The sequence below is a fragment of the Corvus brachyrhynchos genome, unplaced genomic scaffold, assembly GCF_000691975.1.
Source record: "Corvus brachyrhynchos isolate BGI_N302 unplaced genomic scaffold, ASM69197v1 scaffold10, whole genome shotgun sequence".
Lineage (NCBI taxonomy): Eukaryota > Metazoa > Chordata > Aves > Passeriformes > Corvidae > Corvus > Corvus brachyrhynchos.
In genome coordinates, this window is record NW_008236180.1 from 4,451,560 (window position 1) to 4,479,523 (window position 27,964).

The following is a 27,964-nucleotide window of genomic DNA, read 5'->3' on the forward strand; positions in this document are numbered from 1 at the left end:
TTTTTGTTGCCCTCACCACATCCCTCTCCCCATAGGGATACCAGGACTTTTTCCTGTGCTCTTTAAGGAGAAGTCAGTATTTTTTGGTGAAAGAATGTGTGTGTATTGTGTGTAAAAACTTTAATGATCATGCTCTTAAAAAAAGTGAAAGACTGACACTTAAGCTACACAAGACCCAGTATTCAAGTGTTGATTTTACTTCCTCTGAATCAGGATCAGAACACACTTCAGGAGGAGGGAAAAATTGTCTTCCTTTGATGCAGGCAATACCTTGGGTAGTTGGTGCAAAGGAATTATGCATCAGGTTAAAAGAGTCCTTGCTTCCATGAATGCCCAAGAATAGACTCAGCTGGTTTGAGTGGGATCAGACCTTAATCTTCATCCCTTTCTAATACATAGTAGCTCAAACATTGCTGAATTCAGCATCTTTTTATGTAATCTCCCTACTTAAATATGTGTTTAGGACCAAAACTATGTTTTGGAGGTGTTCCTTGTTGCTCCCCTTCCTGGAAAGAGCTAAACGGATGCCAGGTGGCATTTGAAATGATTCCACCAGGAATGAGGCACCAGCAGATCCCTCCTGCCCTGGCACTGGCCTCTCAGGCATAGCATTCCCTCCAGTTTACATGCACAGAAAAAGTGGGATCAAACCAGCTTGGTACACTGGCTGCTGGATTATGGTCAACTTCCTGCCCCAGCTGACGCAGAGGGAGCCCTTTTGAAAATCTGACTCCTGTTTGTGCAAGTTGAATCTTAAAAAGCTGGGTTCAGGAATGTCTTTGGTAACTTCTTAATTAAAATCTAGTGTTCCTAGAGCTTCAGAATAAGTGGTGTGGCAATGCAACAGTGAACTGCAGCCTGTTCTGCTGAGTGAGGCTCCCTGCAGCTGCTTGTTCTCCACTGTTTCAGCCATGATCCCATCATTTCATTTCCTTGTATCTCCATGTTCAACATATCTTCCTTCCTCTTCACTCTTTGAACAGTCAGATCTTGATGTATTAAGCTGGTAACCAGGACTTGGAAGATCCCCAGCCCTGAGCCTCCCCATGGTCTCCTCATCTGCCTTGCAGTGCTGGCAGGGGTCAGCTGTCCATGTAGGGGTTCTGGGATGAAGGCTGTCATTTATTAAAGCCATCTGGGGACTCGTGTGGGACAGGGACATTCCTGAGTTGGGGAGCTGATGACAGTGAGTCTGGAAGACTTCATTTCCATCTCAGCAAGGCAGCTTTCCCTTCCTGCCAGGACTGGAGTGGTTTGGCAGGACTGGGGAACCTGCAGAGCTGACTGATGTTGTGCAGATAAGTGTGAGGAACAGCTTCTTTCTGATAAGTGTCCTGGCTCTTCTTGTATATGGGAAACTTGACTTATAGGATATTTTTAGAATATGTTTAGGATGTCTTTCATGCCCTTTCTTCACTGGAAACACTGGGAGGAACTTCAACATCTTCTCTGTAAAAGCACCTTTACTCTGGGTGTCATTGTTGGTAATGATTGTGTGGCTGCCACTTTCCAACCAGTTCTGGGCAGAACTGTCAGCATCACTGCTGTGCACACAAAGGATTCTTCTACAAACCCCGTAATTTCCATGGAGCTGCAGTAAAATGCCTCTTGTAGCTAATTATCTGCTTAGTTAACATAGTAATACATGAGTCTGTGAAAACCTAAATAGATTAAACAGAAGTGGAAGTTTCTTGTAAAGCCATTGATTGCTTTATATGCTAATCACTGATAATTATTTAACGCAAGGCTTGCAGGGATGATTGTTCTGATAGCAGCTGAGAGGCTCAGACAGATTGAGTGTCATTCTGTAAAGACCCATTTCCCCATCCATTTGCAAATCCTGGCATTCTTTGTAGCCTCTGTTAATAGTTCCCAAATTCAGAAAAGGTGACTTACTTCACAGCAGATCCCGGATTGTCCACGTATTCCAGGTCACTTTCCTGTCAGCTTGGGCACGAGGGTTTGGTGAGATTTTCAGCTGAGCCAGTCAAGCTGGTGTTGTCCAGAGGGATCCGTGTTGGGTGATGCTGCTGTCCCAGGCCTCCACTCTGTGTGAAGGTAGAAGAGGATCCAGAATCCTTTAGCAGCAGCTGTTCCTTGTGGGAAGGTCATTTGTAGTCCCAGACTGCCGGTCTTGAAATCATGGGGGAGATTTAAATCACAAGGGATTATTTTTTCCCCCCATTTTTCAAATTCCCGGGTGGAAAGAAGTGGGCAGGAGGGAGGGAACCCAGCTTCTGGGGCACAGGGCAGCTGGGAGCAGCTGCCCTGGGAGCAGCTCCGTGGTGGGTCCCTGTAAAAACCACATTTATTTCTGAAAAGAAACTTAAATTTCCAGAGTGAGGGCCCTGGGAATAAAGAGGAACAAGAGTTTCTGTGTGAGAGGAGACAAACTCTGTAGGGAATGTTCTCAATCAAACACATGCAATCCAGGGAATTCCCAGTGCAGCCCTTCATTGCCAGCGATGCTTTAGGCTAAGGCAAGGTCTGGAGTAAAAACACTAAGGATGAGCCAAAGTACTGGGGTTTTTATATGGTAAAGAGGAATATGTAGGCTCCTCTGCATGCCCAGGGACTTTCTTTGCTGTGCAGGGACCTCCACATTGGTACTTTTAATGCCGTCTGGGGTACAGGGAGCAGAATAGCCTGCTCCATCCTTTGCCTCCAGGGCTGGATCCACCTACCTAAACCGTGTGTGGCTAATGCCTGTCTCATCTGCAGTCCACTGGGTGGTTTATGAGCCTTGCTAATTGCGATATTTGAAAAATCCCCTGAACCTGCAGTTTTAGCCAGTGACCATTTGCCCTTTCTATTTGTAACAATTTCCTGACATAGTTATTGTATCTATCGCTAAATAAGCAATTTCAGTTCTTTTCATTGTCATGTTTTCTAGACTTCAGATCTTTCCTATTGCTTTCCTTTGGATTCTCTCCAGTTATTTCACATCATTTCTTGAAATGAAGTGCTCAGAGAAGAGATGCAGTGTTTCAGTTCCATTTTTGTCTGTGGGGAAAGCTGTTGCCGTTGTGATGGTGAACAATCCAAAAAGAACTTTGCAAAGGATTTAAAGATAGCTGGGCTCTAGAGAATCATCTAAAGGTCTTACTGGAACAGAAAACAGAAGAAAAATTTAATTATTTCATTAAAATAATGAGCTAAGTTTTATTACATGCTCCTTGGGGGCGGTGTAGTTTAAAAAGAACAGGTTGTCCAGAGAAGCTGGGGCTGCCCCATCTCTGGAAGTGTTCAAGGCTAGGTTGGATGGGGCTTGGAGCAACCTGGTCTAGCGGAATGTGTCCCTGCCCATGGCAAGATGAACTTCGAGGTCCCTTTCAGCCCAGACCAGTTCTGTTCTATGATTCTAAAAGCTCCTGCATGAACCCAGCCCTGCACTGCTCATTCAGCAGCAGGAACTGCCAGGAGGCATCTCCACCCCTGTGCTGCTCAGAGCAGGAGCACCACAGAGAGGTGGAGCAGCCCGGGGACAGCCCTGAGAGCTCTGCTGGTGACACGGGGTCACTCCTGCCAGGCTCTGCCTCCCAGCTGTGCTTTGTTTCTCTCCCAGGTGAACAAGTCACCACTGGGGAGCTCAGACTTGCTTAGAGGGCTCAAGGCCATGTGCAAACTTCCACAGCACTGTTTCCAAGGAGTCCTTTTTGTCAGGTGACCGAAAAAACAGCCCTGGGATCGGTGGAGCTTGTGGTTTATTTTCCCCTGTGTTTTCAGAGGTGTTTTCTATCACCTGAGCCCTGGCTTTGGCTTTGTTTCAGCCGTGGAAGCCCAGTGCCTCTGTGTGAATGCTGGGCTGTGAAGGATTGCATTGTCTTTGTTCATTAAAATACTCAGAGGCTTTTTGTCCCCACCTTCAGCCAGTGACCCGAAGTTGGATTTTACACTTCACTGCCTGCTCCCTGCTGCCTTCCTTGAGCATCACCAGCTCCAGCCCTGACCCCTGTGTGTTCCTCCCACGTATTTGTAATGTCCCCTATTACCTGCAGCCAGCTGCCGGGACTAATTACAGGGCCCTTTACAACCCCCTGGGGCAGCAGAGTTGGTGTCTGTGCATGGCAGGGTATAAATCAAGTTTGCATTTCTTCACCTTTTTTCCTGGTCTAGTCTTTCCTCGTTTCCTTTTAATGAGGCCGTGGAAAACAGGCAGCATGTTGTGCTATCACTGTTGCCAACATTTAATTGTGTTTGGCTTCATGGTGGCAGCCATTGCCTTGAAAAATCCATAAGGATGCCCTCAAACTCACATTGTCGGGGAAGAAGGACATGGAACTCCCTCCGAGAAGAAGGGCAAGAAATGCACATCTGAAGCAATGCAAGTTAAGCCAAACACACTTGAAAATGTCAGAGGTGAAGTTTCTGTTAAAAACTGAAATTCCAAAGGGTGATCCTTTGGGGCCGCAGTTTGCAGTGGACAGAGAAGGTGAATTACAATTAGAAGTCTTGTGTTTTTTTTAATATTGTGAAGCTGTGTTTCTTTCTGCCCTCTAATTCTTCTCTGTGCAATATTTACCACTAAGAGAGGGGAAAGATTTCTTTCTATATTAGACTTCTGAATCCTTTGGTTGAAGTGGAAAAGTTAAAGGAAAAAAGCGCAACAGAAAAAAACAAATTCCACGGGCCCATGTGCTGTTGCATCCAGTGATAACAAAGGGCTAAGAAGGCAGAGATTTGATATTTCAGTATAATTTAAGTAAAACTGCCTTTCATTTTCTGCCTAAAATGTAAGAAAAGTTATTATTAATCGTTTCGCATAAAATAACTACATTTTGCAAACTGTTAACCTAAAGAAACACTACATCTTGGGACAAAGGTTTTAAACTGAAAGAAGTCAGGTTTAGATTAGGTATTAAGCAGAATTTTTTACTCAGAGGGTGCTGAGGCCCTGGCACAGGGTGCCCAGAGGAGCAGTGGCTGCCCCTGGATCCCTGGAAGTGTTCAAGGCCAGGTTGGATGGGGCTTGGAGCAATCTGGGGTAGTGGAAGGTGTCCCTGCCCATGGCAGGGGGTTGGAATGAAATGAATTTTAAAGTCCTGTCCAACCCAAACTATTCTATGATTCCATGGTCTTAAAATAAAATCAGCTTTACTCCTTGTGCAGCCTCTTCCTGAGTACTTGCTCCAAGCTGTTTCATCCCCCTTGGGTCCTCACTGCCAGTTTGGGGTTACCTGCAATGACTGCACCTTTTTCTAATTTGAGTTTTATAAATGCTGGGATTCTTGTTGATACCTGTCTAAAAACAAGTGTTGAACACGCAGCTATTTGTAGAATCCTTGGTTTAAACTCTGCGTCCAAGTGTGACTTTTTACCACCAGAATGGGCAACCTGTGCTTTTTCCTCTTAAAGCAAATGCCCTTAAAAAGCTGCCTTAAACTGAAAATTAGCTGTGTATTCCCTAAATGTGATAGATCAAGCAGTGCAGGAGAAAAAAAATCCACTTAATTGTGTGCTTTGGACAGAAACCTGCAGCAATCCCCGTTTGTCAGCCTTTTGTGGTTTGTTATAATACACTGGACCACGCAAGGTGCCAAATCAATGCACGTTCTCTATAGAAGTGTTTCTCCTTGGTTAACCAGGTTAAACCACTTAGCTCTTGTTTTATTATCCCATTAGCAATCCAAACCCCATATTTTTGGGTTCCAAGCTGATGTAGTTCCATGGGCAGCCCTTGAAATTTGCCAGAATCCCCATGGCTCCAGTAATTCTAATTGAAGTTGGCACAAATTTGAAATGCAGGCAGCGATAAGCTGTTGTAAGTCTTGGACCATTGCAGAGCAAAATGGGAAATGCTTATTATATGAGGTTATTTGAGCAGATTTAACCATTTTAGGGCACAGATAGTTTTGGTAGGGAGCTAAATTATGGGTCCACGTGATGATGGGTGTTGCTCTACAAATCAGGATGAGATGCAAGAGTAATTGCACATGGGGGGTTTTGATGCAGACTTTTTTCTAGTGCTTGTGGGAATGATCCCTTGAGACCTTTTAGAGCTTAGTTTTCTGTGGAATTAGAATAAAGAATTTTCTCAGTGGAGGCTTGTCCCAGCTGTTGGCTGACTTTGCAGGGCAGACCCCAGCCATTGTCCCCACTCCTCCACTGCCTTCACTGGTCTAATGGCTTGTTTATATCCTCTGCTTTTAGAGATTTGCGCTTCAACCACATCAAGGAGATACAACCTGGAGCCTTCAGAAGACTGAAGAACCTCAACACACTGTAAGTTGCACTCTGAGGATATCCATTTATTACTTGTGTTAGTACTGTCCCCTAAAATGGCTTAAAGGTGGCCTTGGGCTTTGAGTTATTTCGGTCAAGTTGTGCATATCCAGCCAAAGCTTTAAAATTCCCTCTGTTCCACCATGGATCATGTTTCTTACCTGTTTTTATTTAAATGTGGTGTTTAATAACTTTCATTTTTCACATTTAACCTCTGTGTTCAAAAATAAAATATGGTGAACTCTAGCACAGACTGAGGGTGTTTGAGCAGGTATGGCCTGGGAACAGCCCATGAAAGCATTTCTCACCTGGGATCAAGACAGTGCAGGGATGAATTAAAATCTTCTTCCTTTCCATGGTCTCCTCTAATGAATGAACCACATCAGTTGCTCTACATGAGTTTGACTGAGCATCCTTCAAATGCCATCTTGCCCCTATGCCTTGCCCTAAAAGAGGTGCCTACAGCTGCCCTGCTCCAGGTAGAAATGGGGGTAGAAAGCTGCCCCTCCAGCCTTGTATCCCTGTATGTTGATACTCTCACATCACTGTACACACTGCTCCACTAACCAGCTTCTCACTCTTCCCAAAGGAAATCCTGGGAACCTCTGCTTCTTCTGGCTGCTGCAGAGCTGAGGGTTTGGAGACAGATCTGAGTGCATCTGCACCCCGTAGCCAAGGAGCTGAAAACACACCAGCTCCCAAATCAGAACCAGAAGCTGTGTCAGCACAGCACTGTGCTGGATGTAGCTGGGCTGTTGAGACTCAGATCTAATTATTTGAGCTGTGACATGGTGCTAACAGCCGTAGGATTTCCAGGTCCAAGCCGGAATTCCTCAGCGAGGCAAAGCAGCTCCTTTGGGAACCTGACAGATATTCACACATTCATGATCCCAAATGGCAACAGAAAGTTCAGGCTGGTTTTTATTGTCTGGCCTTGAGCGATCTGAAGTCCCTGATCCTGTGAAGGTGGCAGAGCTGAAGGAAGGCAAGCCTGGGCAATAAGGCATTCAGTCAGCTCCAAGCAGTTGTAAGAAAAGTGGGATTACAGCAGGACTTTATTATAGAGACCTGCTCAAGTGTTATCTTTGAAAAACCAGCATTTGCCAAAGATTGTTCCACTCTGTGTGTGGGGCTGAGTGGCCAAGCCATGACTGCAGGATGCTCCAGAGTACCTTGGCTGTGGCCCAGGACAAGTGGTCATGGAGTGGGCTGGTCAAAAACTTTACTGCCGCTGATGCTGTTCATCCAGAACAGCCCAGGTTAGTCTCACAAACTGCACCATGTGGTACTTAATTGCCAAAAATAATAAGGAAGAAAGGATGCTTTGGATGGATGTCTGTCATTTGAGATAGGGTCAGATACAGCGAGAAATGAGAAAAAAATATCTAGAGAGATAATAGAGTCCAAGTCCGTAGGGTTTTGCCTTATCACAAAGCTCTGCTGAGGCCTCTTGATCTCCAGCCCTGCTCTTCCACCCCTGGAGCTCTCCTGAGTCAAGGAAACAAAGGGTTTCAGATGATGTCATCTCTGTGTGATGCAGGCAGATGTTTGGCAGCAGCTCCCAGGACCACCAGGCGAGTTTACAGCCGAGCTCTGGGGAAAATGAGGATGCTGGCAGGGCTTCCTGGGACAGATGCTCCACCCAGCCTGCCAAGCTTTGTAAGGGGTCCTAATTCCTGCCCTGCCAGCACCTTGGACTGTCCAGGTCTCTGACCTGTGCAGGACTTTTGCTTTTGTCTTTCTGACTCCTCCACTCTGCATAGGGGTAGATACAGATAGAGCCTGGCTGGGGGGGAAAAGACCTGTCTCTCTCTAACACCTGTTTGTGCTCCATGAATTTCTGCAGTTCCTTTTCCTTTCTGTCTCTATACTCTCCTGGACAGAGACCTCAAGGACAGCAAGTCCATGAGCAGTACCAGAAGGAATAGGCATGAATGTACCCCCTGCCATCCCTGATCTCATGATTTGGGGTGCCAGGCCAGTAAGAACAATGCATTTTCACAGGTGCTGGGCAGACACTCCTGCTTTCCCTAAACAGTGTCCTATGGCCATTGTCAGAGCTGGAATACTGGACTAGGTGAAACGCTGCTCTGAAAAAATACTGCATTTTTATAATTGAGTTCTGAAAATCAACCTGATTTGCCAAGGAAACCTTTGTTTAGATAGTACTTCTGATGCTTAGTTGTATTTCCTGGTCTGGCCAGCAAACTGGAACACTCAGTTATTCTCACACTTGTAGTAGTTAATTCCCACGGCTGAGGAGCTTGATAGCTGACTGAGGGAACATTGGACCTCACACTCCTGAAGCAAATTTCTCTCCAGGAACTTTGGTTTGTCCAATTCCCACATCAAAACTGACAAGAGCTGAAGAATTTGCTGATGTTTCTTAGATGGTAAATTTTGCCCAAGGACTTGGATAGCTTTTCAAGTGATGAAGAGAATGAATCCTTTCAAATCCCTGAGAAACTTCCTGGGAAAATTTGTCCAGAAAATTTGAAGTGAGAGGTTTGGAGGATAGAATAGTCCGGGTTCCACGTGCAGACCTCTGAGCTTGCAGCTTTCTGCCATTGAATTTAAATAAATCTTCCATAAGCAAATAAATGTTTTTTAAAGAGCTTTTTCCACTAATGGCAGAGAAAGAGCAACAGATTCTGGTGAAGCTTCTGTTCTCCATCTCCTTTAGGGCAGGGTGGCTGTTCTGTATCCAAGTTTGACAGTTTATAAACCACCCTGAAAAGGAAACCTTTGTAGCCTGTGTTGGATGCAGGGAAATGGGTTGATAGGAGAGGAGCCTGTGTGGATGTCCAGTGGGGCTGTTCAACAGTTCAAACCCTCCCCTGGCTCCTCTCTGCTTTCCTCTGGTGTGGGAGATTTGATAAATCACAGAGCACTACTTTAGCATTAAAAACAGGAGCCCTGTTTGTGGAAGAGACACAGTCACTGTTTGCTTCCAGCTGGGGACTCCTGGTACAGCACCACAGGTAAGGAGCAGTTATCCCAAATCCTGCACCACTGGGAGCTTCTGTGTTGGCTGTGTGCCATTGGAGAAGTTCTCTTGGGCTAAACATCTTAGACAGTTGTAAGATTTCCTTGTCCCTTCCTACTGGCTCTGCTCTGTTCCCATCTGTGCAGATGTGGTGTGTATTTTTAACCCCTTAATATGTCCCCTTGGTACAAAAAAAAAAAAAAAATAGGGTAACAGGGAGAGTGAGGCAAAAAAACCTTCATGTATGCCATCCACAAAACCCCCTCAGCTCCAGGACAGCTGTTTTGCTGCAGTTTGCCATCACTTGCTGCATGGCTGAAGCCAACATTAGCTCAGAGCAGCTGCTGGGCTGTGGGAGAGAGAGGAAACTCTGTGAGCCCATGGTGAGGCACAGCCTCTCGCTGCTTCCCAGTTTTTGCTCCTTTAGGTCATTTTTGGGTGGGGATGGATGATGACACCCCTGTGAGGCCTCTCCTTACGTGTTCCCACAGGAGTCAGCGCTGCCTGGTCAGCCCAGTTGGTTCATTGCTGTATTTTCAAACCACAGCCAAAGGGTTGCTGCTCCTTGGGTCTCTCCAGCACCATCCACAGAAATGTCCAACCCAGGGACCAAGGTTTCTTAACATCTCCAGTCTGCATTTTGTCCTCCTGAGACAAGAGCACCCTAGGGAACAGCGACTCTGTGGAGACCACATTGCATGTGCCTCTGCCTGGCCCTTTGCCCCGTCACTGCTCACATCATATTTCTCTTCCTGCTTAGGAGAGAGCAAAATCACTTCTGCTGAGCCCTGCAGCTCTGTTCAGGTGCTGCTTGTGAAGGATCTCAGGGCAAACAACAGCAGTAACGTGGAGTTTCTGTCTTTTACCCTCTAGTAACTCTTGACAGAATGTGTTCCTGCCAGAAAGGAGGGGATGTCAGAGCCTGCTTGGATCTCAGAATAGGAGTTTCTCCCTTTAATATGGGAAATGGATATTCCAGATCATTCTGTCAACAAGGGAGAATGAGTGATTGAACATAAAACTCACTTTTTCTCCCCCTCTAAATACACTACGTGATGATTTCTATTAGTGGTGTGAGGAAAAAATAGCTGTTTTTTCACAATGACTGTAGCATGTGGTTTGTCAAATGAAAAGAGGAAAGAGAGCATGGTTTGAGTCTGAATTCTGTACTGTCACATCATTTAATACATTCTTCAAAACAGAAAACCACTCATTTAATGCAACTTAAGCCTGTGCCTGGCAACCTGGGGAGCGGGTGGGGAAGGAGAAGGGAGAGGCAGTCAGGACATAAAACCTAAAGGAAACTGAATATGAAACGTTCTCTTGGTGAATCTGGGCCAGATCTCATGGTGCTTGTATATCTCAAACGTCCCAGAAGAGTTTTGCAGGAATAAAATCTGTGGGATTGAGTTCTCCTGCTCATTTGGAGTCCAATTCACTGTCTGGCATGAAAGGGAATGTCCCATCCTTTTGCTAGGAAATGTGCTTCTGATACTTTTAATTTAGCCTGTTTAGCTACAGGGTGTGCTTAAGATAATGATAGTGATAATGATCTTTCCAGCCTCTGTCTGCCAGAGCATCTATTCCCGGCAGATCTGGGATCTCAGCTTTCAGCCCTCTAAGGGCAACAGGAATTTGGGCATTTTTGCTATGGATGGCAGCTGGGACTGATAGGCCCAGGCCATGCCAGGATTTTGCCCACTTCTCTGCCTGAGTGAATTGCACAGGAGTCAAGGAGCAGACAGCTGTGCAGGAACTATCCAAAGTCTTTCTAGGAGCCACATGTGCTGCCTTATCCATGGATTTCTCTGAAAGCAGCATTTTGGATTAAGTGGACTGTTAGGGATTTCATCAATTATCTCACTCTCAAATGTTTTCCAGGACTTATTCTTCCATTACAATGGGGAATTCTGAGACAGGAAGCAGAGATGGCTTCTTCCATGCAGTTTTTATTCTTAAATCAGGCAATGAACAAATTTTTAAGTATCAGACGATGAGATAAGAGCCCTGTGTGCTGCTTGCCATCTGAACTTCCAGGATTCATCTTATTTGGCTGGGTCAGTGATTACACTCCCTTGAACTGTACAAAATAGCCAAGACAACAAAACAGACTGGGATAATGCTTTTAAATAGCCCCAAAACACAGCCAGACAACATAATGCAGTTTGAAATCCCAGTGGAGATCAGTCCTGGTCTGAACCCTGAGCATTAAAGATAACAATCAGTGAGGGGCTCCAGACCGTGGTGCTGCGTGGGGCTGCTCAGGCTGTTGGTATGACCCTGCTCACCTGGTCACTGTCACCTGTCCCCTGCGAGGCAAATGGCCAATGCCAGTTGTGTGACAGGTGCTCACATCCATGGGAATGACATCGATGCTGGCACCCATCTGTCAGCCCTTTGTGTGCTCAGAAGTGTGGCCAAGGATCAGATAACAGAGAACAAGCTGCCTTGGTCGTGCTCTGGCCAGAGATGAAAGTTGATAGGGGCAGGGAGGGAAGCACTGCTGGTGCCTGTGTTGTCTTTGTCCTGTGGGTAAATAGACAAAAGCCCTCTCCCACACTGCTCTCAGGCAGTTATTTCCAGCCCTTGGGTGTTCAGTCATCAAACCAACTTTCGGGTTGATGCTCAGATGCTGTGTTTCCACTCAGCATAGCTGGCTGTCAAAGCAGGATCGTGTGTTCCAAGGACTTGACATCACTTTTGCATCCTTATGAGTGAGCTCGGGCTGTTTGACCTCAGCCGTGTGTATGGAGCCATTGCTTCCAGCTGTGCTGGAGCTTTGCAGCAGCACTGCCTTAACCTCTCCAGGCTGCCTGTGCCAGCCCTGGTGATGTGCAGTCTGGCAGTGGCACCCACATCCATGGTATCAGGGCAGCTAATCCAGAGAGGATAGTCAAAACAAGGAGAATGAGGTTTTTCTCAGCCCCTTATTACCTGACTTACAAAGTTGTTTGCTCTTAAGTTTCTCATATGCTGTTTTTGACTCTCAGTGTAATTCTCCAGCTGAGAACAAGCTGGTGGAAAGCTGGTGTGACTCAGGTGCCTGGAGACAACTTGTGAAGCTGCCATCCCACGTGTGTGCTTCTGACATCTTTTATCTCTCCTGTCATCCCTGAGGTGTTTGATTTTACCTTCATCTTCTTTTCCCACAAGTTTTTTACCATTTCTCCCCATCTCTTTGTCTTTTCTCTCCATCCTTTACCTGCACAAACTGTTTTTCCTCAGGAAGTGACATTGGCTCATAATGCCAGAGACTGGCTGCTCCTTCTTCTCCAGAAAAGTGGGGCAGAAGATTGGGTTTTACTGCGGGGAATGTGCTGAACTGTCTTCTCACCTGCTGCCTGGTGGCAGATTGTTCCTGAGGAGCAGCGCAATGGCAAAAATCAGTTTGTGAAATGCACATCCAGTGCATGTATTGAATGTGAACCAGCGTTGTAAGGTCTGGCTGCTTGCACTGGGAATTGCTGTTTTTCCTATAACACCAGAAAAATAAATCTTTGCAGTACACAGTCACCGACTCCCTCTCTGCCCACAGCTCCATTTAGGAATTTTAAAAATTAGTGTGGCTGGTGAAATCTTTGCTCTGGGCTATTCAACTCTAAAAGCTCCACCAGCTCTGAGCTTTGCCAGATCTGAACATCAGTGGGACGCCGCAGCGAGAGACCCGCGGGAGCATGGCCAGGCAGCCACGATGAACAGCTAAACTTTGTGTATTACAGAGCTATTTATAAGTGATTCATCGTGTCTTCTTGGTGTTGGGCTTGGCAGGGGCTGCAGGAGAGTGTTCTGCAGGGCTCAGCTGTGTGGTTACACTGCTGCACACTGTGGTTCTTACAGGGCTGGGCTGTTTCTGGTCACTGGCACTGGCCACCATCTGCATGCACAGTCATGGCAACTGCACACACAGGGCACACATGGCTTCCCAGTGCCATGTGGTGCAGAGGTTTTGTATTGAAATCTGGCACAAGGCTCCCTAGACCGAAAGAGGCTGTCTCTGAGCAGCCTCAGGAGTCAAAGTTGAATTTATTTCTTTCTCATTTGCAGGTATCGGTTACAAAGTGGTTAGGGCAAAGCCATCACCATTTTATAGCTCCTATAACTCTGCTGAGAACTGGTGTTTAAAACTGCATTTGTTCTTTTAAAAACTGGCTCTACACTGCCCTGCTCACTTGTTGAACACAACCAGGCACCTCCAAAACCCATCGTGGCTGTACAAGAGTGGCAGCAATGGTTTAATACCTCACTCCCCTACACTTCTGTCTTTGTGGGTCCCTTTCCCTCATCCCTTTCCTGGATAAAATTGTCAATTTGGGGTGAAAACTGTGGCAAAAGGTAAGGAAAATTCTTTGAACACTGCAAGCACTTGGCAGCTCGCATTGACCTGGCTGGTGTGAGTACCCAAACTTTGACTTTCCAACCCTGTTAAATCTTAAATTCTGTGACACCTGAGCTCAGGATTTTTCAGTGGGCATCCAAGAACAGACGTGCTACAAATCTCACATGTGATGATTTCACCAGCTGCATTTTTCTTTCTTGATTTGAACAGGCTGCTGAACAATAACCAGATAAAACAAATTGTGAGAAGATCCTTTGAAGGTCTGGACAACCTGAAATACCTGTGAGTTGGTAGCTCATTAATTTCTTAACCTCTTTAAGATCTAACAACCCACTTTTCATGTTTGCCAGTCAAGGATGTATTTTCTGTGTTTGGAGTTCAGTGTCAGAGGTATAAAACACGGCTCTTGAGTCCAGGCAGCAGGTTCTGCTTTGGGTTGAGGGTCACTGCTGTTTCCTGTGACTTTCTAGAACACAGCTGCTGATCAGTTGGCCTAATGCTGTTTCTTTTCTCTCCTTTTGAAAGCTACCTTTATAAAAATGAAATTCAGAGCATCCAGCAACATGCCTTCCATGGGCTCCGTTCCCTGGAGCAGCTGTAAGTACAGATGAGCCTTGTTTGTGTGCTGTGTTCCCAGGCTCGGAGAGCAGCAGGAACTTAGCGAGGGGTAGGATGAAGCTTGTGCTCTCTTATCATCCAGATTTGCCAGACTACCCTGGGTTCATTTGAAAACAGCTGGTCTGAGTATTGGATTTGGTTAGGTAATACCGAACTTCCTACGGATGTTCCGCATGTTTTCTCCTGCCCCTAAACCTCTGGAGCATAGGAAGAACCCTGCTGTGCTTCTGATGGCCTTGATTTGCAAGGACCTTATGATGGGAGGAGAGAGGGGTCTGCAGGATGGCTGGAAGCAGAAGGCAGCTGCTCTGCTGGGTTTGTGTCTGGGGATTCCTCAAGCAGAGAGTCAGATCTGGTCCTTTACTTAAACAGAGGGTGCTGTTGAGTTTCTCTCTCATCCAAAGCTCTGCTGGGAATGAATGGATGAAGTACGAGCTGGGAGCTGGGGCAGCTGAGTATTCCTGGGAGCTACCAGAATGGTGGAGCTCCCATGCTGCAAAGCATCTAGAAATTGCAGTGGGGGAAGATGATGGATCCAAACCAACACAGTAATGACCTTCCCTCAAGCTGCCTGGCACTCTGTGCTGGATCTGGGATGAAGGGAGCCTCGTGTGTTTCCCTGGCAGCTGGAGTCCATCACAGTGACACTCCAGCAGTCCCCACTTGCTCCCCTTCTGTGTATGGCAAAACTCTGCTGTTTATTCAAAGAAGTTTTGTTTTTTGGCTCTTAGTGCTCCGTGCTTGAGGTGAGTGGGCAAACTTGTATTAAAATCTGGCACAAGGCTCCCTAGACTTGGCTCTTCCTAAACTGTGATTGGATTTTTCTTGCTTGGGACTGGTGGAGAGAGTGTGAGCTTGTATATTTGAATCGTAGATACATGGAATGGTTTGGCTTGGAAGGGATCTTAGAGCTCCTTTTATTCCAACCCCTTGCCATTGGCAGTGACAGCTCCCACAAAGCCAGGCTGCTCCCAGCCCAGTCCAGCCTGGCCTGGGATGGGGCAGCCACAGCTTCTCTGGGAAACCTGTACCAGGCTCTCAACACCCTCACAGGGAAGAATTTCTTCCTAATGATTTATTCTTCCTAAATAATTGAAATGCAGGAATTACTTGCATCATCAGAGAACAGGGATCAAAGGTGAAACTGGTCTAATCCCTGAATTGTTCCCAGCCACAGCATTTATAGGGCTGGAATGTAACCAAGAGTTTTGCTGTAAAAGGAATAGGATCCAGCTTGTTCTCCAGGTTGACAGAAGGAGGACAGAGAGCACAAGAGGACAGAGCACAACTGGAAGTTTCAGGCAATCCTAACAATAGGTGTGCCACCAAGCTTGTGTACAAGGTGGTTTTTCATCAGCCAGCTCAGCAAGGATGCCTGGGAGAAAATTTAGGAAGCTGAAACTGGCTCTAAGCTGAGCTTAGAGAGCTGACGCTGCCCACAGGGATATTTTAGCAGTGAGCATTCCAGACTTGATGTCACGAATAAAAAAAAAAACCAAAACCAACAAACCCACAAAACCAACAAACAATCTGCTAAAGTCCCATCTGTTTTCAATCCCAGACAGGCTGAGCTCCAAAAGAATTAGCGTTGCTCAAACCCTACCCCATTTTCCTGTCCCCCACAAGCCAGCTTTTCAAGAAAAAGTAGAACCCAATTGATGGACAGGATCAGATGCTTTCCTAAAGGTCCAAAGCAATCTCAGCAGACATCTGAGACTGATTAGAGCATGTCCCTCTCTTCCCCACTGTGACACTCCAGTGCAGAATCTGAGTCATCCTCTCCCAGTTTGAGCTCTGATACTGGACCATTTGTCATGAATCCTTCCATTACAAATCAAACAGCCATGTGGAGGCTTAGGCAATTATTTCTCAAGGCAGTCAGCTACAATAGCAGAATGAGCATTTGTAGATCTGTGGTTAATCTGTGTCTTCTGTGAAATTTATGCCTGTGTGAAATAAAGGAGAAGAGTTTAGGCAACTTTGGGACTGTACAAAATCCATCTAAAGGTCAGGAATGCGTCAGTTGTGCTGGTGAATGTCACAGCTCATGGCAGCAGGGAGGCTCAGGTGTTGTGGTGAGTTGCTCTGCAGGCACCAGGTTTCTTTTCTTGATGGCAAGGGATGACCTGGGGCAGGCAGGAGGTCCCCCAGGCCTCTGTAGTGGCAGGTCACACTTGAGATTTTAGTGGAACTAAAACCATTAACCCGTGCTAGCAAGAACTGGGCTGTCCCTGTTGATGTGTCATTCGGATCCAAGTGTTCCAGATGACTGCGCCTTCCCTGTTTTTGGAGGCTGTGCCTTCCCTCCACAGAACACAGCAACCCCACACCAGCCATTTGGAGATACTTCTGCTCTTGCTGGGTGGATGCACATCCTGGGAGCCCCTGTTCGAATAACAGATAAATGCAGGCTGGAAAATACCTTTGGCTGTATTTGGTCCCACTTCAACAAGGACCAATTTCAAAGTTTTCTTGGGTTGTTCAGGGCCTTTTTCTTCAAATTAATACTCAGCAAACTGATTGTCCACTCAGAAGTGTTGCAATTCCTAGGCTGGGAAGAAGTGCCTTATTGTGAGGCTGTTTCTCCCTCCCTGTCAATCCAGGGGTGTGCTGAGAAAGGCAGGGAAAATTCCTGTACAGTGCTTGGATGGCAGCAGCTGCTGCTGGCTCTCCATGGGCAATAGTTTCTTCCTGTCTCTTAACAGTGCAACAGTTCACAGGGATGGTGGTGTTGGTCTTCAAGGAAGAGCAAATCAGCAAATCTGTCCTTTATTCTTTTTGTGTTTGAGTTTATTTACAGAGAGAGTAAATAATTGACAGGATAGGGAAAGGCCATGTTTGCTACTGTGTTTGCATGTGGAAACTGGAGACACTAAAGTGGATTCTGGCTTCTCAACACCTGCCCTGAGATGAGTGTGACCAGCTGGGGGGCACTGGTGGATTGATCTGGGATGTTCTGTCCCTTAAATTGCAGTCTGCATGATTCCTGTGTGATTTCTGTATTACAGGTACCTGCATTTCAACAACCTGGAAAGTCTGGAGCTGGAGACTTTTAGTGACCTGCCTAAACTTGAAAGGCTGTGAGTAAAGATGGGCTATTTCTTGGGACTAAGAGGGTGAGGAGAAGGGGGAGGGGAAAACCCCTTTATTTAGTGTAGCAGTTTTGGTAGCGCAGAGTGTGGTCTTCAAAATGCAAAAAAGCAGCTTCTTTAAAGAAAGAGGTTTTACATAATTGCCGAGTAGGAGGGTGACTGAGGATGTGAAGGGAATTTCCCATTTTATGTTATGTTCATGTTTCCATCTAAATAGGAGTAAATCTGCAGAAAGTCCTACAGCTGGTCAAGCCAAGTGAAATTTTACTCTGAGCATAAGGTCAGCAACATTAGTCACTGTTGGGCAAAGTGAGCAAAAAAAGGGCGTGGAAAAGGGATAAAGTCAGAAGAAAGTCTAACAAGAAAAACACACATCCTTCTTGAAAGCAGTAGGGAAATGGAGTCTCCTGCTCCCCAGGATTGCTTCTAGCAGTAATGCAGCCACCAGCACAACAGTCCATGTGTGGTTCCCACTCCATGGAGAAACCAGCAGACTTCTCTAGGCTGTGTGGAAATGTGCCTTATATCCATACATGCCAAGGAAATAAAATTGTGGGATCCCACACCCTTAGGAAACTTCAGACCTGGATCAGTACATGGCTGATCTCAGTCACTGTATTGGATCCAACAAAAATTCTGGATTTAAATTTTAAAGGAAGGTTTTTCAACATCCAAGCTGGGCAACCAGGCTGAACTCTGGTGCACATGTGTGTGCAGACATTTGCACTCGAGCTGTGCTGCTTTTGTGTTCTCCAAAAAATTCACCTACTAAAATTGCTTCATATCTTTTATCAATTGCTTCATATCTTTTATCAATGGTCTCTTGTGAGCTTTTGGTGTAACCAGTGTAAGTAAATTCCCCCACCATTATGGGAATGGGGAGTTAATTATCCCCTCTTGGTCCCCACTGATGCATTTTAGCGCAATCAGGGTTTTTCCTTAAGAGCTGAGGAGTTTTATGTGTGGGCTGAGATTCTGAAAATGAGAATTTGCCTCAGTTTTGTTCAGAGATAAGCCCAGTTTAGGTGGCTGTTGTCTGAATTAGATTTGCTCACGGATTTGGGTTAATAACTACACAGAGTTTAAGGCAGGAGTTGTCTAACTCCAATGGCTGGCTTTGTAAAATTGTCACGTCATCTGCGCAGGGGAAGGAAAAGGTCCCTTCTAAACTGGAGCTGACCCAGGCCCAGAAAACAGAGGGTGGGTCCAATCTGAGGGGATTTTGTGCCCTTTCTCCTCCCTTTGCGAAGAAACTGCAAGGGTCCAGTTTAAACCTGTTCCATCACATCCTGAGTCAGTGTTTCCAGCCCACACCCGCTCTCGGCTTTGGCACATTACATCACACCCACCAAGGGATGAAATCCCTCCAGCTCATGGAAACAAACACGGAATTTAAAAACTGAGCTCCATTTTGATGAGCAGCCTTTGCATTTAAACTGAATGGTGACCTGGGGTGTTATCATCCTCACAGTGCAAATACTGAATAATGTTTTGGCATGGCTTCTCCCACTGCAGATTCTTGCACAACAACAAGATTTCCAGGATTCACCCAGGGACATTCTCTCAACTGGAATCCCTCAAGCGACTGTAAGTAAAAAACATTGCCTGCAAAGAGGACTTGTTTATCTTCAATCAGATGGGCAGGACCTGAGGAAGAATGTGCCTGGTTGGCAATGCTTTTAGTTGTTGCACTTCTAAGGCCACTGCTAAGTTTATAAAACAGTTTTGATTGGACCTGAAAGCTTATTTAAGCAGTTAGAAGTTTCTTTATTCTAGTGTCTAATTATAATCAGCTTACAACTTAATAATGCCACAGGAATGAACGTTCCTGGAAAGTCTTCACAACAGTTTGAACCCATAAAACATCCTTGAAAAATGTAGAAAGTCCAGGTCATGGATATGACCTTGAACATGTCTGTAGATCAGGATCTAACATGGAAAGAAAAATCATAGTCATAAAAGAAAAGGCTTGTTTTCTAGATTGAAATTAGTCAGAGGATGCCACGGTGCATGATTCTTTTTCCACGCAGGAATTCCCCAGGGTGCTATTCCCATATAACCTGTCTGTCTCTTAAGCTTACTTCTTTCTTGCTTTGGTTTTATGATCTCTGGAAATAAGTTCTATGATGTATTTGGGGGGAAAAAAATGCAAAAAGTAAAGAATTTTGGTGTTCTGCCATGATTTTCAAGTACAATTAAATAATGTATTTCTCACTGCAGCCCTCAGTCATTTCTGCAAGCAGGTAAAATGCTTCACTTCTCTTTAACAGGGAATATCTTGTGAAATGCTGTCTGTAGGTGCCAGAGAAAAAGCTGGGGTGTCTATAAAATACTCAGTCATGGCCCTGTGTGAAATCTCACATTCTCAAATATGTGACCCTGAAAGTGTTAGACTTTTCTTCCATGTTGTTTTTTTTTTCGGATGGCCCCCACCCATTGACTGTAAAACTGTCAGTGGGGAAGGAGGCACAAACTAATCCCCCTGTAGTCCTTATTTATCCTCACGGATAGCACTGCTCGTAGGAATGAGGTCAGTGTAGAAAGGGAAGAGGCTGGGGGCACTGGTAGGTCACTGGAGCTCCATTTGCTGTGGTTCAGGCTTGTGTTACAGTAATAAAAGTTCTTCCAGTTGTGCAGAAATGCTGCAACTCCTCACAGCTGGTTACAGAAAGGGACTGATCCCATCCACACATAAATCAAGGGGAAGATTTTTTTGGCACTAAAAGAGAAAAGCTGTAACAGAGGCAGTTCTTACAGAATTCAGTAAAGGTTGAAATCTCCATCCCAGAGTAAAGCCCAATATTTCAGTGTCTCAGTTAGTCAAAAAATGCATAATCCAGTTTAACTGAATCATTTCTATTTGAAACTGGAATGGTTGATGGTAATGCTAGTTTTACAATTAAACCCTTCTACTAGTTAACCATCCTGCCAATGAGATATCTCAAATTTTCACTTGGGATATGATCAAATGCAGGGCAAACCACCCAAGCGACCCTTCACTCCAGAGGACTGCTCCCCTCCTGTGCCCTGGAGAAGGAGGCAGCACAGCAGTTGGAGGCTGGGCACTGAGCTGCCTTCTCCTGGCTCTTGCAGGCGGCTGGACTCCAACTCCCTGTTCTGCGACTGTGACCTGCTGTGGCTGGCAGAGCTGCTGAGGAAATACGCAGAGCAGGGCAGCATCCAGACAGCTGCCACCTGCGAGGCTCCCCGGGACCTGCACGGCCGCTCCATTGTCACCTTGACCGCCCAGGAGTTCAACTGTGGTGAGCGAGGTCAAACCCCTCCATCGGCCACCCTCAGGCCCTGGAGCTGGCCTTTGGTTTGGGAATTGCTTCCTCCATCCCTTTTCCTCCCTCTTTCCTCTGCTGGCATCCTGATTTCTCCCTCCTTCACTGCTGAAATGGGAAAATCCCAGTGGGGCTGCAGGAGGAAGGTGACATTCCCAGAGGTGTTGGAGGCAGCTCTGTTTTGGCTGGTGGGTGTTGTCTTGGCTTTTTGCATAGAGTAGGGCTGGTAAAGGATCTGCTGCAATAGTGGCTAAACCAGGAACCAGAGGAAGTATCCCACATTAGGCTGAACAGAAGGGGAGCACTGGGAGAGCTGCAGTGGCTGGAAACACATCTGGAAACCTGTGGGAGAGCACAGAAGACGTGTAGCTGTATGCTTTGTTTGACTGTGGTGTAACTGATGGCTCTTGTTAGGCTGTTATTCTTTAAATTTAGAATTTTAAACTTGGTTTTGTTCTGAAAAATCCTAAAATTAACTGTTTCCCATAGAAAAAAGACAAAGCTCTGATTTTTAAGTGGAGGTAAGTTAAAACTCTGATTTTTAAGTGGAAGTTGGCACAAGCATTGGCTGTAATTCCATGGTACTTCGCTGCTGGTAGAGTCAGTTTGAGAAATTCCCACTCACACAGGCTTGCTGTTAGCATCCCTCCTGGATATGCCAGTCCAGCTGTGCATGGCCCTGCTGTGAGCCAAATGTGTGAGCTCAGCTGGATTTTGAAGAGTTCTCCATTGAATTCACCTTGCTTTTGTAAAAAGTCTTGACCATTTCACAGCTTGATTTCGGGCACAGCCATGCAAAGAGTTGAGCTGGCACAAATGGGTCTGTGACCTCAACAGAGGGGGGATAGGAAGAGCCTAGGGAAAGCAGCTGGGGACACATGGAGTGGCTGTGCCGCACAACAAGCTGTTCCCAACACACCCCCAGTGCCACAGTACAGCTGTTAGTGCAAATTTGTTCTGGTTTAGGCATGGACACACAGTGGGGTGTCTGTCAAATCAGCCAGAGCACCTGGTGGGAAGATTTTGCTGGCATTTGGCTTTCACTCTGGTGGTGTGCCAGCTGGGAAGACAAATGATACAGAGTTCAGCACAAAGCTCTACCCATGCAGGTGGCTGATATCTGAGTCAGTCTGAAAGCTGCTGGTACCATTAACCCATGGCTTTGAGCAGCTGTGAGCCAGAGGCGTTTTGTACTGTGGGGCAGTGCTGGGTTTGGGCTGTGCTGGCTTTGCCTTTGGGGATTTTTTCTGAGCCATTAACTTGTGGACTAGGGAGTGAGGATACTGACCTTCCACTGGAGGGAGTGATAGGTTCTCAATTTTAGGAATAATCCAGCTGGTTTTACTGGATTACTGGTGAGCATGCAGACTGTGAAATGGGTAAGCTTTTTGCTGAATCAAGATCAAGCATTCCAGGGCTTGTCCATAAATTCCTCCCTATTTTAGCACATCCTTTCAATGTTTAACTTGCTTGGTGCTGGAGTACATCTCAAAGTGAAGCACACAGTGAAGGGCAGGATGATGAATTAAGGACATAATGAATGAAATCCTGTTGGGAGGGAAGTGGTGTGATTTGCAGGGATCTGGCTCTGTGTTCAGGTGGAGCAGGAAGCTGCAGGCTGCCAAGGGCAGAAGAACAACCCAAGTGAGGACGCTGCTGACTTCTTTGCTTCTCTGGGGGGAGACAGGGACCAGCTCTGTAATGAGCCACTGTACAGACAGATCTGTGAGAACTGATCCACTGCCCAACATACTGAGAATAGGAACAGCAGCTATTCCCCAGGGCTCTTAGTGGGTTCGGGTGAATGATGCTATTCCTTCATGACATTCGCAGGGGTTAGTGAGTTTTGGGGTGGCTCTGAGCAGATGCTGCTGTGCCTAGGGCTCTGCTGGTGCCTGTTTCTTGGGGCACTGCAGGATGAGTGTTGCAGGATGGGTGTTGTGTGCCCCACCATACCCCCAGTTGGGCTGCAGGTGGTTTTGTGCTGCTTTGGACTGGGTTGTGTTCAAATGGTGTTTTGCAGAGAGGCCTCGAATAACCTCAGAACCCCACGACGTCGATGTGCTCTTGGGAAACACAGTTTATTTCACCTGCAGGGCAGAAGGCAACCCAAAGCCTGCCATTATTTGGCTGCACAACAAGTAAGTCACATGCAAGGAGCCCTGGGGTGGCAAAGGTTTTCAAGCGCTGAGCTCTTCAGTGCCTGCCTGTAATTACAAAAGCTGTTTCACACAACGTTAAAGAAAAGAAGGAAAAAGAAATGGTTATCCCATGGGCTATATTTACCTTCCTTTTAACAGCATTCTCTGGTGACCACGTAATCCAAGTGGTGTTTTCATCTGCATTTGGAATATTTCATCTGCGTTTGTAATGGATTCCAAGAGCTTATAACTTTCCTATAAACATACTCTGCAGGCTGAAAGCAATTGTCTTTTGATCAGGAAAAAAATAAAATTAGTGTTTCATGTTGCTCTCAGCCACCATGCTTGCCATTTGTTAACTGCTGAAATGCTTCTCACTAAAGGCTGACCGTGTTAGGTATGAGGTTTCTTTCCAAAGGGAAAAATCGCTGTGCTCCACTGAAGGGTGGAATTTGCAAATTCGTGTGTAGGTTATGTGCTAGATGCCAGAGTGTTCTGGGAAATGCTACACAATAAAATATTCTGTGCTCAGGCAGTTGCCCACTGTGGAAGAGAAGCTGCTTTGCTGCTTTACGAGCTTCTTGTCTGGTGAAGCCTGAGCAGGGCTTGGTTATTAATAAAAATGATCAATGTGTGCTTCTTCAGCAAACCCCCCACCAGGCAGAGTTTCAGCCCGGAGCAAAAGTTTATGGCTGAGTTAAGTCCCTTTGGAAGGAAGGTTTTGTTAGGGAAATGCTGGCAGGCTCCCAAAGACAGCATTGTAAGAAGGGTAATGATAATAAATGTTCCACAAATGAGATATGACTGGAGTGAGGAGACACCAGGGGAATTAAACAAATGCCCAGCAAGCAGATTAGATTGCATAGTGGGTTCAGCCTTTGTCCCAGGGGGAGAGAGGTCCCTTCTTCCCTTTCAATCATCTGCAGCCATCCAAGATTCCTTCGTGCTGGGACAAATGGGATGCAGCACTGGGACCTTCTGCCATGGGCTGGGATCCAGGAGTCACAGGTCATTGCAGAAAGAAGGAAGATGTTTCACAGCTCTTGGGCTGGGTTGGAGTCCAAGCTGTGTTGGGGTCCCATGGTGACTTCTCAGAGCTTTTTGCTCCTCTGAGGCCTTTGAGCCTTGAGTTTGAATAGCAATGGCTGCACACAAGAACAATATTAATTCATTGTTAAATTTGCACTTAGTGAGTAAGAACAGGCCTTCCGGGCCAGGATGCCCTGACAATGGCAGTGATGCTGTGACATGGGAACAGAGTGCTCTCCTGATGAGCTGTAAATGTCCTGCCTAATTAGTAGGGAGAGAAAAAGCAGCTCACCCAGGGAGTAAGCTGGAGCTGGAGCTGCAGTTCAGTGCTGTGAATCAGAACTCTTGCTGCAAATTTCACAAAGTCTCAGAATAGCTCCATGGAACACCAACTTACTGCCATGCAAGCAAAGCCCCCAGAAACCCCAACAGCTCGAGGGGGAACCACCAGCCTTTATTCCTTTCAGATTTTGCCTGTTTGTGGCTGTTTTTTCAGTAATAAGATTGACATGAAAGATGACAGCCGCCTGAACCTGTTGCAAGATGGTACCTTGATGATCCAGAACACCAAGGAGTCAGACAAAGGCGTCTACCAGTGCATGGCCAAGAACATTGCGGGGGAGGTCAAGACACAGGAAGTCGTGCTGCGCTATTTTGGCACCCCATGTAATTGAGCTTTGTGCATCCCTTGACGACCCGGCTGAGCTTGGGGGTGGGAGTGGAGCTAAATCAGAGTCAGTCCCAGCTTTGTATGTGCCAAGGTGTTCTTGGTGTGCTGGGGGACAGAGTGGCTGTCAGCGAAGTGAGGCCTGAAACTTAAGGAGTTCCCACTGGAATGGGAAAAGGGGTACTTAGAGATGGAAGGTAGTTCAGCACTGGGGAGGGAGTTTGAAGTCTGGGATGAATTCTACAGCACAAGGGTGAAGGGGACACGGGCGTGGGGATACTCCAGCACTGAGTGAGTGGGTGTGAGGAGGTGGTAGGAAGGTGCTGGGGGCATTGCTCAGAGCAAGGATTTGGATGTCAGGGAAGAACCAGAGTGGGTTGCTGGGTTGCAGAGGAGTCCAAGCAACTTCTGCCCATCAGTGAGCAGGCAGCAGAGCTGGTTCCTAAAGCTTTCATTCCCTTCCAGCCAAGCCCACTTTTGTGATCCAGCCACAGAACACTGAAGTGCTGATTGGGGAAAGTGTCACCCTGGAGTGTGGGGTCTCTGGGCACCCCCACCCCCGCATCAGCTGGACCCTTGGCACGGGCTCTCCTTTGCCACAGGACTCCCGTTTCACAATCACCAGCTCTGGAGGCCTCTTCATTCAGAACGTCACCTTCTCGGACCAGGGGCAGTACAACTGCAATGCCAGCAACTCCGAGGGATCCATCCAGGCCACAGCAAGGATCATAGTGCAAGGTGAGGGCTCCCAGGCTGGTCCTGTGAAGATTCTGTGACATTTCTGGGATACAGTGTTTGGTCAGTGGGGTGTATTTGAGTCTTGTGACTGGTTCTGCTGCCATGAACTCCCCGAGTTTGCTGCCTGAGAGTTTCCTGCTGCTCAGTCACTGCTTTCCCTTCCAGATTCTCCCAGGTTTCTCGTCATTCCCACTGATCAGACAGTAACTGAGGGACAAAGCGTGGATTTCCCCTGCTCTGCTGAGGGTCACCCTCCCCCAGTGATTACCTGGACAAGGGCAGGTACTGCCTCACTTGACTCGTGGTTTCTCTCTCCCAGGCCATCATCCACGGGGTGTGGGTGGGAACAGCTGAGCTGCTGGTTCAGCGTGGTGACTTGCAGGGGTGGCACAGGACAAACTGTGAACAGCACAGACCTAGTCCCACGGGGAGGTGTGTTGTAGATCACCAAGGATGGTGTTAAGCACTGTGGAAGGAGCCTCTTAGATCTCTGTCACAAGGTAGGAGTGTGATGGTTTTCATCAGCATGGAACCCATGGAAAGCCTCACACTTCTTCCTGCAGAGGCTTCCCACCTCCTCTGAAAAGGCAAGGTCTGGACACTCCAGATCAGTGGATATCAATCACAGAATTGTTTGAGTGGGAAAAGACCTCTAAGATCATCAAATCCAACCTTTAACCCAACATTGCCATGTTCACCACTTAACTGTGTCCCTAAATGCCAAATGTACACTTTTTTTGAGCACTTTTGGGGATGATGATTCCACCACTTCCCTTTGCTGTACCACCATGTGCCAGCTCTCTGTCATTGTCCTTGATTTGCTGCCACTGGGGACACACATTGCAGAAGGGCACCATTCACTGACACACCTCAGAGTTTTCTCTTAGCTTAGGAAAAAGGATTTTGGGACAACAGGTGGTGGTGAACTTTAAAAGTCTCAAATAGTTGTTAGTGCTGGCTCCACTGAACTGATCTCATCCAACACTTTCTGGGACAGGAGCCAATAATGCTTGGCCCAGAGGTCCTCCAACTTTTCCTTATGCTTCACAAGCCGTAATTAATGGTTTAGTGCTGTGGAGTTTGTGGGTATTGTGTTCCAGCTTCCACAGCAATGGCCCTGACACAGAGTTAAGAAGGACCAGCTGAAATTCTGCTCTGCCAGCATGTTCTCCATCTCCTTTAACCTGTTTTCCTCCACTTCCCAGAAAATGTATCTTAGGCATGTGGAAAGGAGCACGATGACAAGAAGTAAGGTTCATAACTGCTCTGCAACCAGGTTTGCACTCAGAAATCCTAAATCAAAAGTCAGCCAGGCTTTACAGCGCTTTCACATGCTAAAAGCAGGACAAGAGGAGGGGAAGTGGTGGAGCATTGCTCATCTCAAAGCCACTTTTGACAGCGTGGGGGGATTTTGGTATTTGGAATGAATAAATAGAGGTTGGATAAATGGAGGGAAATGGAATACTAAAAAAAAATTTGTTAAACTGATGAGTTTTAATAATGTTAATTGGGTTTGTTAAAGCAATTTAGGTTTCAGCTTTTCTCCTGAAATAAAGAAAATATTGAAACAACAGTTTCCAAACCAGAAAATCAGACCAACATATTTAGAAAGACAATGCCAAATGTTCCCATTTATTTGATGAAACAGACAGTTTGGATAATTGAAGAGTGATTTGCTATCCATCAGGGGTCAAAAAATCTGCAGGTTGCACTAAGAAAATACTTAGGAGGAAAGAAAAAAAGTTCCAGCTCTTCTCAGCTGATCTCAGCTGATCTGTGTGTAAAGGTGATATTTCAGGGTGATTGATGCTGGAAAGGAAATGAAATGTGTAACTCACACAGACCCTTCCAGTGATGGTGATGCCTTCAAAATCTAGAAACAAAACAAAACACTTTCGAGACAATATTAATATAGGAAGTAATATAAAATCAGGTCTTTGATTGGAGGCCTCCAGGTGCAAATATGGCAAATTGCACACCGAAAATGCATTGAAAATGCACATTTGTTGAAGCATATGTTGGGGCATAGGGCAAGTACAATTTTATAAGTTCAGCAAATTTGCATAATTGACAATAATCCCCAATTAGAAACACAGGTAATGAAGTAATTCCCCCTCTTGGTTCGACCCGTTCTGAAGCTCCCTCCTCGCTAGTTGTTTATGCCTAATAAATGAGAAGATGTCTTGGCAAGGTGCCTTGTCCTTGATTCCCCAAGAAGCAAGATCAGAACTGGCCCACAGGAATTTGTTTGCCGAATAGGAAAAGTGCTGGAGTTAAGAAACCACAGAACTATACAACAACAGTCTGCAGAGCCACGAGCAGACATGAAGAATACATCAAAGCAAAAACCGTTTTGGCGTCGATGGGATGAGGACAGGGAATTAACGAGCTGCTCGTTATCCCAGGTGGGCCCTTGCCGAGTGACCGGCGGCACAGTGTCCTGTCCACGGGCACCCTGCGGGTGGGCCGGGTGGCCCTGCACGACCACGGGCAGTACGAGTGCCACGCCATCAGCGCCATCGGCGTCAGGACCCTCGCGGTGCAGCTCTCGGTCACCCCGCGAGGTGAGCTGGGCACAAGGGGCTGCCAGAGGTGTGACACTGATTTGGTGTTATGGTAAATAACCATCTGAGCAGGCAGGGAGCTGCCCCCTTCCCGATGGGTTGGGATTTTGCTCTTCCCTGGGAGCAGACATCCAGCCAGGAGGGCTCCATCAGCTGGTGGGAAATGTTAGAGAGGTTGCCAGAGTGGCAAGGTTTGTAAATTGGAATAAGCTGCTGCAGTTTGGGAGTTGATCATCGGGAAGATTGCTTTGGTAAAGGAAAAACTGGATAATAATAGATTGTAA

At 46.5% G+C, this 27,964-nt stretch overlaps 1 protein-coding gene across 2 annotated transcripts in view; it reads left to right on the top strand.

Annotated features, from left to right (window-relative positions):
* LOC103616388 (peroxidasin homolog) overlaps positions 1-27,964 on the top strand; it is a 45,627-nt gene that overhangs the window by 4,985 nt on the left and 12,678 nt on the right. For both annotated transcript variants that reach the window (XM_017734079.1, XM_008634552.2), the window contains exons 2-12: positions 6,151-6,222; positions 13,755-13,826; positions 14,070-14,141; positions 17,171-17,242; positions 18,770-18,841; positions 20,348-20,517; positions 22,565-22,682; positions 24,208-24,377; positions 24,844-25,116; positions 25,282-25,398; positions 27,522-27,680. In XM_017734079.1, coding sequence (XP_017589568.1) covers positions 6,151-6,222; positions 13,755-13,826; positions 14,070-14,141; positions 17,171-17,242; positions 18,770-18,841; positions 20,348-20,517; positions 22,565-22,682; positions 24,208-24,377; positions 24,844-25,116; positions 25,282-25,398; positions 27,522-27,680 — 1,367 coding nt within the window. The remainder of the gene's footprint in view (positions 1-6,150; positions 6,223-13,754; positions 13,827-14,069; positions 14,142-17,170; positions 17,243-18,769; positions 18,842-20,347; positions 20,518-22,564; positions 22,683-24,207; positions 24,378-24,843; positions 25,117-25,281; positions 25,399-27,521; positions 27,681-27,964) is intronic.